Raw genomic sequence first — 12,149 nt, 5'->3', positions numbered from 1 at the left:
TAAGAGCACACACACCATGCCAGGACCCCCATTTTTACATGTTCTATTTAATTGCTCCTATCTTCAGTATTGTATAGGGAGAACAAGGGATACACATCCGCGATCTTGGCCATAGGTGGACATCCTAGTGGTGGAACGCACACTAATCTAACAACTATCATCTTTCTAGTATATTTATTTTACAAATTAAAATTGGACACTTAGAAACATTTAACTTTTTTAATGTTTTTTCCAATGACAGATTAGAAAAATATTTTTTCTTTTCTGAAAAATGTTTATGGGAGCGGCCATCTTGACTGAGATGCCGTTCACATCCTCTACAGATATGCTTTACACCAGCCACTTGAACCACATACAAGAAAAGTGTACAAATGCTCATTAACTTCTAAAGGAAAGTGTTCCTGGTGTGGATCTGTGACCTGTGCAGGGGTCATTTTGCCAACATTTAAATCACCAAATTGAGAAGTCTAACGCCCCCATCGTATGTGCGACACGTTCAATTTGTTGACCGTGTCACACAAACGATTAATTGCCGTCACACGTACTTACCCTTCCATACGACCTCGATGTGGGCGGCGAATATCCACTTCCTGGAGTGGGAGGCACGTTCGGCGTCACAGCGACGTCACACGGCAGCCGGCCAATAAAAGCGGAGGGGCGGAGATGAGTGGGACGTAAACATCCCGCCCACCTCCTTCCCTCCGCATTACCGGCGGGAGCCGCGTGACACAGGTAAGATCTGTTCATCGTTCCCGGGGTGTCACACACTGCGATTTGTGCTGCCTCGGGAACATTGAACAACCCGACGTGCAATTTTTAGCAAATGAACGACGTGTATGCGATGAACGGTTTTACGTTCAATCGCAATCGCACGTAGCTGTCACACGCTACAACACCACTAACGATGACGCATGTGCGTCACTTACGACGTGACCCCGCCGACACATCGTTAGATATGTTGTAGCGTGTAAATCCCCGCTTAAGCTTGACCCCCAGGAACACACGTGAATGCCCTGAAACACTCAGTTGGGGTAGCTTTTGCAAAAATGACTCCCCTTTTGTGGTCTGGCTCATGGGATTGTTCAAGATAAAACTTGACTGATGGAAAAGCATGACTATGCAAGGCAGGGGAGACCATGATGGGATCATTACAGAACAGGAATTACCTACCCATGAAACGCCTCAGTGCCATTACTGAAAATTGCAGGGTTTCAGAATATATATATATATATATACATATATATATTTTTATTTTTTTTTTAATAAATCAGTGTTTCTCAGCCTCTTCAAGCCACATTCCCCTAAAAAAAGGTTCCAACTGAATACCTTAATTACCGTATTTTTCGGACTATAAGACGCACCGGACTATAAGACGCACCCTTGTTTTAGAGGAGGAAAAAATATGGAAAAAAATTAAATTAAAGTAAAAGAATGTGGTCATGACGCACTGTTATTTTACTGCTGACAGTGTTACTGAGGTAATAATATCCCCAAATTCTGTCCTCATATCCCCCATTCTGGGTACCTTCCAGATATATATGGCCCCCATCGTCGAATATGTATGTTCCCCACCATTATATGTGTGATCCTCCAATCTGTGTGTGTGTGTATAGTTATATTGTGTGTGTGTGTTTGTGTGTGTATATAGAGTTATATACTGTGTGTATATATATATATATATATATATATATATATATATATATGTTATATAGTGTGTGTGTATAGTTATATAGTGTGTGTGTGTGTGTGTGTGTGTGTAAATATATATATATATATATATATGATCCAACCCCATCCAGGTGTACAGTAATGCCTTTATATACTATATTATTTATTGCCTTACTTTACTGATGTGCTGCTCACCATGCTTCAGTTTCGTCCTGGGCATTACAAACAAAGTCTCCCATATCTCAAGGACCTGCAGTGATGTAATGAGGAGGCGGGGAACTGTGATGTTCTGTGCTGCTCTGGCCACCCCTATGCATTACATCACTCTTCAGCTACAGGAGACTGTTTCTAGAGCCAAGGCAGGAGCAAAGTGAAAGTAATTTGAGCCCTCAGCACAGAGACTGCGGCTGTGCTGTGAAGGTATGCCATGCTTTGGCCCGGACACTGCAGTGATGTGCAGTTCCTCCAGGCCAGACATGACTGCAGCGGCCCCCTGCTCCAGCCACCTAAACAGCGGACACACAGTCTCCCCAGCCGCTGCAGGAAGTCGGGGGCTGGAGAACCCATGTGTGACCGCTGTTTACATTAAACTATTGATTTGCTGCTCCTCACACCCGCTGACTGCAGATAGAGGTGGGCGGGGAGCAGCTAATGAATATTCACTTACTTTAAGCAGCGGTCACACATTGTTTCTCCAGCCGCCGGCTTCCTGCAGCAGCGACCCTCCCTGCCTCCTGTGATCCCACTGCATAGCGCTGACTCCCCACAGCTCCCTACCCCGCAGCTTCAGACCATAAGACGCACCCCACACTTTCTTCCCAAATTTGGAGGAATAAAAGTGCGTCTTATGGTCCGAAAAATACAGTAAGTGAAAAAGCCATGTGTTTTAGGCTGTGTGCGCACTTTGCATTTTTTCATGCGTTTCCGCAGCGTTTTAAACTACAGCGTTTTAATGCCAAAATTCATGCATTTTGATTTTCAAAGTCTATGGGAAACGGGGATTTCTTGTGCGCACTTTGCTGTTAAAAACGCAGCGTTTAATTTGCATATTTTTGGGCAAAAACAGCATTTAAAGAAGCAGCATGTCAATTGTTTTTGCCATTGGCCAGCGTTTTGTTAACATTGGAGTCAATGAGAAGTTGCAAAATGCAAGCAACATCAAAATTCTAGCGTTTTACATGCTTTTTTGATGCTGAAAACATGCGTTTTGGACCAATTAATTGCATGCGTTTTTGGCAAAATATTAATGGCATGATATGTCCCTTTACATACACACATAGTCCGACAATTATTTTTAAGAAAATCCATAAATGTAATTTTATGCATAATTATTATCACAAACATATCATTTTAATAAAAAGAAGCCATTTTATGATTGATAATAATCTTGATATTTGTTATCATTTTTTTCCGTTTTTTTCATAGTGTTTGAATGGTTAAACTTTATTTAGTAGTGTTTTTGTATTGAAAACGCATCTGACTTTAAGCAATGAAAAAGCAAAAAAAGCTTGTAAATCGCGCTTAAAACTCGGCAAAAACGCTGTAAAAACGCACGCGTATTTATCGCTTTTTTGTGGTCAAAACCAACTTTGGCAAAAACCATTTCTGCCAGAGGATGCGTTTAGAACTGCAACTACCTCAACGCAATGTGCGCACATAGCCTTAATTGTTAATTGAAATTAAGCCCACACTTCCACTGATGTCAAGGGCTCCACTTGAAACCTCTGTCAGTAGTTTCTTTAATGGGGTCAGTCAGGTTTCCCTCTTGACTCTCTTCACCTGGGTCACCACCTGAGCCACTACTGAAGGGACATTTCCCTCACATATCTCATAGGCATATGTGATACCGAATACCCATACATCTTTCTTCTGAAAGGACATAGGAGGACTTCAAGTGGATCATTCATTCCCACTGTCTACGTTAAGACGTTCTGGTTCACCCATGGTGACTAGATTTTTCACACACACACACACACACACACACACACACACACACATATATATGTATGTATGTATATAAAATTTTGACAACTCAAGAACACTGATATCCGAATACAGTCACAAAGGCATATCATTAAACGTTTGAAAGCACATCAAAAAGCAAAAGCATTTTCATGCAAGGAGACACATTATTCTCGATTTCTCATAGAGTACTTGTCCCTGAGAAAGACCCAAACGTTGGACTAAGTTTTTTCATATGCCTACATACAAGTGAATACAATATACAGTGTTTTGAGCATCACCCTTTTTCCATTCATTCATTAAGTGTGCCGGAGCTTTTCTCATTGTAACCTTCTTGGTGTCCATTCTATTTCTAGAACTATATTAAATAGACTGACCGCACATCCAACAGGTGTGAACAGGTGTTACCTGAAAACACAAAATAACTACAAAACACATACAGCTGCACTCTAGAATGCTAACAGTGAATAAGGGAACTCTGGTATTGCATTACTGCTATAGGAATATTTCAAAAAAGAGCTATTTAGCTAATGTATTGACCAATGCATGTGTGCCCGGTAACCAGCAACAAGGTGATCTCAATATACCGGCACCCTAACTCAAATGCCTCTACCTGGGTTAAAAACCTACATGTCTGGGCAGCTAGACTCAAGATATAAAGGAGGATGGACACAGCCTGGTTAAAGGGTGGAGTGCTCAGAGAGAAATGCACTACAAATATTTCAAAAAGACTGACCTGCACTTCCTTTATATCTGGAGCCTAGCTGCCCAGACATGTAGGTTTTTAACCCAGGTTAGGGTCTTGGTATATTAAGATACACCTCTTTGTCGCTGGTTACCAGGCTCACATGCCTTGGCCAATTCATAAGCTAAGTACCGTATCTCTTTTTTTTTTTTCTTTCTTTTTTTTTTTCAAATATTCCTATAGCAGTAATGCAATACCAGAGTTCCCATATTTTGCTAGCATTTTAGAGTGCAGCTGTATGCATTTTGCAGTTGTTTCTGGAAATATAATGTATTGTCTACTATCTGTAACGGAGGCTCCAAATCTGAACAGAGCTTAATTGGGTGTGATGCACCCCTTGTAGCGCCGGATGAGAATCATTGGCGAAGACAGATACATGGAAAACCAAAAAATCCTTAATGTGTCTAGTATAAAACTTCATTCAGACAGTAGGGCATTTCTGAAGACACATTCCCTTTAAAGTGTCTGATTATATTTAGAGCTGAGTAGCAGGACTTGTATACTGTAGACATATTTGAACACAGGGAAATAAAAGTGATGAAAAGATTGTCTTTCCTGACTTCTCCTCATTTATGAGCTTTCTTTTCAACATTTCTGTTCCAATTAGAATCATTGTCAAATTCTTATGGTTTAGTAGCTGCTGGCTTCCATCAGTGAGCAGAACATTGCAGGGTAAAGTATGTGTGAGAGGGTCCTGAGTCACTCACTTATCTAAGCTGTGTGCACATTCCACATTTCCCACGACAGCCCCATTTCTGAGTGCGTCTCCCACTTTCCTGTAAACTCTGTCAAACAAGATGTATAATCACACAAGTGACATGATTTTTTTCTGTTACTGGAAGGGTCATGAAGGCTCAGTAGTAACTACTTTGATGCAGCTTTCTCTTGGTGTGCTGCCTTCGGAATGAGCGGGGGAGGATGTTTTGTTTGTGGTCATAGTGGAATGTTGACATGCTGCACAAAGCTGGCGTCCCGCTGTCATAACGCAAGGACACACGTTCCACTGACACCTAGATGTCCGGGAGGAATGCGCATACATACTGAATATATAGTATATCACAAGTGAATACCCCCCTCACATTTTTGTAAATATTTTATTATATATATTCATGGGACAACACTGAAGATATAACACTTCGATACAATGATACAATGTACAGTAGTCAGTGTACAGCTTGTATAACAGTGTAAATTTTGTGTCCTCTAAATAACTCAACATACAGGCATTAATGCCTAAACTGATGGCAACAAAAGTAAGTCCCCCCCCATTGAAAATGGCCAGATTGTGCCCGAAATGTTAATATTTTGTGTGGCCACTATAATTCTGAAGCACTGCCTTGGGCACGGAGTTCACTAGAGCTTCACAGAATATAATAATAATAATTTTATTCATTTATATAGCGCTATTATTTCCACAGCGCTTTACATACATTGGCAACACTGTCCCCATTGGGGCTAACAATCTAGAGTCCCTATCTGTATGTTTTTTGGAGTGTGGGAGGAAACCCACGCAAACACGGGGAGAACATACAAACTCCTTGGTGGGATTTGAACCCAGGACCCCAGCGCTGCAAGACTGCAATGCTAACCACTGAGCCACCGTGCCGCCCTGAAGCCACTGGTTCCTCTTCTATCCTCCATGATGACATCACAGAAAGTTATAGTAAAATATTTCCAAAACTGTGAGGCGTGTACTCACTTTTGTGGTATACTGTGTGTGTATATATTGGACATCATGTGCTGCAATAAATCAGATTGTGTGTCAGAATTGAAGAATGGGTTATTGACCAGACCTGGCTTTTTTGACAAATTCAGAGTGTACCTCTCTTCTGACACAAAATCTACAGAAAAACACTCTTGCTGCCTCAATCCACACAACAGGTTAGAAAGTCTTTTCATACACATATCAGTTTAATATGCCCAGAAAAAGTCATGATTTTCCTGCTCTGTAACTTGGCTTTGACTTTTTTTTTAATGGGTAGTTCTTTAAAGGGAATCTGTCACCACGTTTTTGGCGTATAAGCTGCGACCACCACCACCGGGCTCTTATATACAGCCTTCTAACATGCTATATATAAGAGCCCAGGCCGCTCTGAGAACATAAAAAACACTTTATAATACTTACCACCGGTTGTGCGGTGGGCCATATGGGCATCTCTGTTCTCCAGTGCCGTCTCTTTCGGCCATCTTCATCCTTCTTCTGAAGCCTGTGTGCATGACGCATCCACGTCATACACACTCGGCGATCCGGCACAGATCAAACTGCGCCTGCTCAGGACCTGAATGCCAGCGAGTGTGGACGTGATGCACCGCGGCTAGAGAAGAAGGAGCACAAAGATAGCCAAAAGAGTAGGCGTTGGCACCGGAGAATGGAGACGCCCATATGGCCCACCGCACGACCGTTAGGTAAGTATTATAAAGTGTTTTTTATGTTCTCACAGCGGCCTGGGCTCTTATATACAGCATGTTAGAATTCTGTATATAAGAGCCCAGTGGTGGTGGCCGCAGCTTATACGCCAAAAAAGTGGTGACAGGTTCCCTTTACGTCCACTGCAGGGAGATCAATGGGCCTGAGGTGGCGCATGTGCAGATGAGATCTTGAGCCCAGAGCTCCATCTATGCACACGCCGACTCCGAGTGTCATTATTTCAAGCCTGCACCACCAACGCCAACATTTTCAGAATGGCAGCCACTGCCTCACGGCCCCTGTCTCACAGTGCGCAGCCCGCAGTATCTTATGTCACCACTCTCCACCTCCCCGGTAAGCCACATGCAGATTATAAGACGCACCTCTCATATTCCTCCCAACTTTTGGTGAGGAAAAGTGCGTCTTATAATTGAAAACTACGGAAATATGTCATTCTGTAACATAGCTTATTCTAAACATGTTCTGTTTCCTTGTTCCACAGGTGACATTTTACTAAATGTCAATGGTGTAGACCTAACAGGAGTCAGCCGCAGTGAAGCCGTGGCCCTACTAAAAAACTCTTCTTCCTCATGTGTGGTTCTGAGAGCCCTGGAAACGAAGGAATATGAGCCAGAGGAAGACATCAGCAGTGACTCCCAGCTCATGGAGCCAGTCCAGAATGAAAACACAGAATGGTCACCAGTCTGGGTCATGTGGCTGAAGCTGCCTCGGTAAGTTTTGACATCTCATCTCCTACAAGAGAGTGGGTGGAAAGATTTATGTTTCTGGGGCAGATCCCTCCTCTGGGTTTATTATTCACTATGGTGATGTTTTCTAATTAATGCCAGATTTGGCTTTCCAAGTTTGCATAACAGTGTGTTTTCTTTTTCTAATTGGATGTGTGTAGGGCTGTAGCTGAGACATTGCACAGGAAGCACCGGCAATGATGAAAAAACGTTCTCCTTTGCGAGGCTTTACTCATATTCTGTTGCCATTCCTCTGTGGTTTACACACAATTGATCTAAATATGCCTAAAGCAAAAAAAATCTTAGTTTATAACCTGCCAATAGAGTATTAGTATTGTGGTTAGATTTATTTCCTGTACATGGATCATGCGGAATCTACTGGCACGCTGAAAGATCAGAACACAAATCAATACTCTAGAAAACAAAGATTGTGACAGATACTATGACAGAGCTGATAATGGTTAAATAATCAAGACCAGCATGGTTCATAAGAGTTTTGAAACAAGGATGTGCTGGAGTCAGACGCTCCTGAACCATGAAGATACGCCTTCTTCATATATCAGTGTCGCGGGCGGCGGGGCGCTGCGCTCGCTAACGCTCGGGTCCGGCGCTGCTGCTGCTCGGTGGCTCAAGCGGTGGGCCGGATCCGGGGACTCGAGCGGCGCTCCTCGCCCGTGAGTGAAAAGGGGGTGGTTTGTTTTGGGGATTTAGTCCGTGACGCCACCCACGGGTTGTGGTGAAGATGGGCACCACCGCTGCTGGTGACGGGGATCCTGGGAGCGATGGTAGGGAGCAGCTGTGATGTTGTTTTCCCCCTCCGTGGATAGGGATTGGTGGTCCCGGGGCCCGGTGGTGTGACGGGGAGGCAGGGTCGGTGAGGTGCAGGGTTGCAGGGACAGCGCGGCGCGGTGCCGGATGGCACGGGTGTACTCACTCAGCAATAGAGGCACAAACTCTCCGGTGAACCAAACGGCTGGATGGACGGGTCCCGCAGCCGGCTGCAGTGTCTCTCCCCAGACAGGTGATGGTGGCTGTCTCTCTCTGCACCTTTGTGTACTGTGTTGACTCCAATGGCTTTCCAACGGTAGTCCGCTCCCCGGTGTATAGATACCGGAGGAGCCCGTTTTGCCCACAGGCGCTGGCCCTTGGATTTCTAGCCGGTGGCGGTGGCTGTATATCCTCACGGTGTGAGCGGTTGCCTTCAATCGGGACTTGGTTGTTAGGGAACCTCGGGGGTTCCTGTCACACTCGGATTTGACTATTGACGGCGGCTCCAAGCCTGGTTGGGGTCCGATGGCTCTGCCTGTTTGCTTAGCTTCACTCCGTTCCCTGGTCCGGTACCGGTGGGCCACCGCCCAGCCCCGGTCCTTACGGCTCTGCGGAGTTCCACCAACTCCTGCAGACGGCCACCACCATCTGCCAACCTTGCTCTCAGTGCCTGGCTCCAACCCAGACACTCGCAGTACGTGACCTCTCACTTTCACCTCCTGAACTGATCTACTCCAAACTCTAACTCCAACTAACTGCTTTTCTCTTTCACCTCCTGAACTAACGGTCTGCTTTTCCACCTCCAGGCCTGTGAACTCCTTGGTGGGTGGGGCCAACTGCCTGGCTCCGCCCTATCTGCCATCTGGTGTGGACATCACTCCCTGGAGGGAGGCAACAAGGGTTTTGTGTCTGACTAATGTTACTGTCCGGGGGTGGGGGTGTGTGTGTGTGTTCTGTCTGTGGCTACCTGGCTAGTCCAGGGTGCCACATCAGGACCGTCGGAGAAGCTTTGTGCATTTCCATGTGCATCTCGAGACTAATCTTACTCCAGTCTTACCTAGGTAAGACTTGTGGTATTGCAAATGTTGCTGCTCTTCATACATTTGAAAAGAGGCGATTGCCCCAACCACTGTACTGCCCCAGCTCCCACACACTTTGTCGAGACTAAGCAAAAATGTTACACCAATACCACAAAACTAATACAAAACTTTGCTTGTATAACAAAATGACCACCAATAATTTAGCAAGCAAAAAATAATTAAAAGGGTAACCTTTATTCACAAAATGAGTTAAAAACACATCAAAAAAATGGAACCGCCCAGGTGACGGATGAAATATAAACACATGGGGGTACAACACCAGTGGTAACTAATGGCACCACCATATACCACACAGATTTGTAAACAATGTATCAGTTTTATATCTATGCATGTTTGTCAATGAATAACATAGCCAAAAAAGGATACAAGTGTATCATACATAGAAGGTAATATAAAAAAGGTAAAGAGGCTATGTAGTAAAAACTTATAAAACATGCATCATGACATCATATTACCAGGTGGAACAGGTGGTATCAGTGTAGCAACCCCCACCAACACTGACGCGCGTTTCGCAGCTCGTGTGCTTCGTCCAGGAGTGATAAATCAGGAATCCCAGGGTGCCTATTTATAAGCAGCTATATCCGAAGAGACAGCATGTGTGCAATTACACAAACAATGTCCGTAACGTCATTTCCGGTAAATCCCCCCGCGTGAGTCATGCGGTTGTCATAGTGATCTTGAAAACAACTTTGTGATTGCAATCCAGAAGTCCGGCACGTCATATCCGGGAGCCGATACCGTGACGCGCATCATCACCAAGGTGAATTTTGCAAACACTCAGCCGTTCCAAAGTCCGATTCGTCATATCCGGAATCTCCATGCTGTGACGTACGTCATCACCACAATAGGCTTTATAGGTAGAAAACATTCAGAAAAGTAGCAATTATTTTTGCTACACACACTACTATTATTATTTTTACATACATTTTTTCACTTTTTACACACATGTATGTCATATGTGTATATATTTATTTGTGCGCATACATACACTCTTTTTTTTGGTTGTCTGCTATCCGCCCGAAAATATTCGGACTGCTACCAGCTTCCTCTTATCACTCTTTTTGGTATTTTTATATGGATGTCTGGTATGCATGTGGGTAAATGTGGTATGTCTGATTGATAATTTATGATATATAAACCTTTTTAGTGATTATGTATTCCTTCTGTGTGATATGTGTATTTTTGGCCATTTGTGGCTTTGTATTTATGTGCAGGACATGCATTTTTCAGCTATATTATAAAATATGGGGATATATATGATATGATATTGGAGATTTTCCTTTCCTTCTCTTTCCCCTTGTGGCGATATTATTGTGATTACTGTTGTCATAGATACCTCTGGGTCTCCTCCCCTTTTTTTGAACAAATCTTTTTTTGAGCATATTGCTACTTTTCTGAATGTTTTCTACCTATAAAGCCTATTGTGGTGATGACGTACGTCACAGCATGGAGATTCCGGATATGACGAATCGGACTTTGGAACGGCTGAGTGTTTGCAAAATTCACCTTGGTGATGATGCGCGTCACGGTATCGGCTCCCGGATATGACGTGCCGGACTTCTGGATTGCAATCACAAAGTTGTTTTCAAGATCACTATGACAACCGCATGACTCACGCGGGGGGATTTACCGGAAATGACGTTACGGACATTGTTTGTGTAATTGCACACATGCTGTCTCTTCGGATATAGCTGCTTATAAATAGGCACCCTGGGATTCCTGATTTATCACTCCTGGACGAAGCACACGAGCTGCGAAACGCGCGTCAGTGTTGGTGGGGGTTGCTACACTGATACCACCTGTTCCACCTGGTAATATGATGTCATGATGCATGTTTTATAAGTTTTTACTACATAGCCTCTTTACCTTTTTTATATTACCTTCTATGTATGATACACTTGTATCCTTTTTTGGCTATGTTATTCATTGACAAACATGCATAGATATAAAACTGATACATTGTTTACAAATCTGTGTGGTATATGGTGGTGCCATTAGTTACCACTGGTGTTGTACCCCCATGTGTTTATATTTCATCCGTCACCTGGGCGGTTCCATTTTTTTGATGTGTTTTTAACTCATTTTGTGAATAAAGGTTACCCTTTTAATTATTTTTTGCTTGCTAAATTATTGGTAAGCAAAAATGTTGTAAGAACCTAAAATTCGCAAAATTTTAGTGTAGCTTTAAATTGCACTAAAACTTTGCAACTTTTCAACGATTTTTACCTTAGAATGCTGGAGTAAAATCTTTGATCAATTGCACCTTTTAACATTACTGATAATGGCTGACCCATACTTTGGCATTAGACATGAATTTCATAAATCTGACAGACTTAAAGACCATGAGATTCTCCTGGGGAAAAAAGACTCTTTTAAGAGGATGATAAATAGTTCTCCAGTGCCACATATTGGAGGTACAAACCTTATAGCCCAATGTCTGACTTCTTGAAGGAGTTATTTGGTGTAGGATACATCATCAATATCAGATTAGGGGGGTCCAACACCAGGTGCCTCTACTGATCAGTTATTATAAGCTCTGCAGGTGGCCAATGTAAACACATTGAATAGGAGCTGTTCTGCATTACCTGACAGTACCCGGAGCTGATTGGTGGAGGTGCAAAGTGTCACCTTCCCACCAATCTGTGTCACACAGTGACTACTGGGGTTTTGCCAGGTACAAGGGAACCCCTCGTTGAGCGCCACAGCACACAGAGTACACTGGTAACACAATACAATGGTGGGCCCTGATACTA

General features: G+C 43.4%; 1 protein-coding gene across 3 annotated transcripts in view; it reads left to right on the top strand.

Annotated features, from left to right (window-relative positions):
• LNX1 (ligand of numb-protein X 1) overlaps window positions 1-12,149 on the top strand; it is a 309,648-nt gene that overhangs the window by 233,069 nt on the left and 64,430 nt on the right. For all 3 annotated transcript variants that reach the window (XM_075347037.1, XM_075347036.1, XM_075347038.1), the window contains one exon: window positions 7,285-7,513. In XM_075347037.1, the coding sequence (XP_075203152.1) occupies window positions 7,285-7,513 (229 nt within the window). The remainder of the gene's footprint in view (window positions 1-7,284; window positions 7,514-12,149) is intronic.

This window comes from Anomaloglossus baeobatrachus, chromosome 1, assembly GCF_048569485.1.
Source record: "Anomaloglossus baeobatrachus isolate aAnoBae1 chromosome 1, aAnoBae1.hap1, whole genome shotgun sequence".
NCBI lineage: Eukaryota > Metazoa > Chordata > Amphibia > Anura > Aromobatidae > Anomaloglossus > Anomaloglossus baeobatrachus.
Note: the sequence above shows the minus strand (reverse complement) of the source record. Positions and strands in the feature narration are given on the sequence as shown.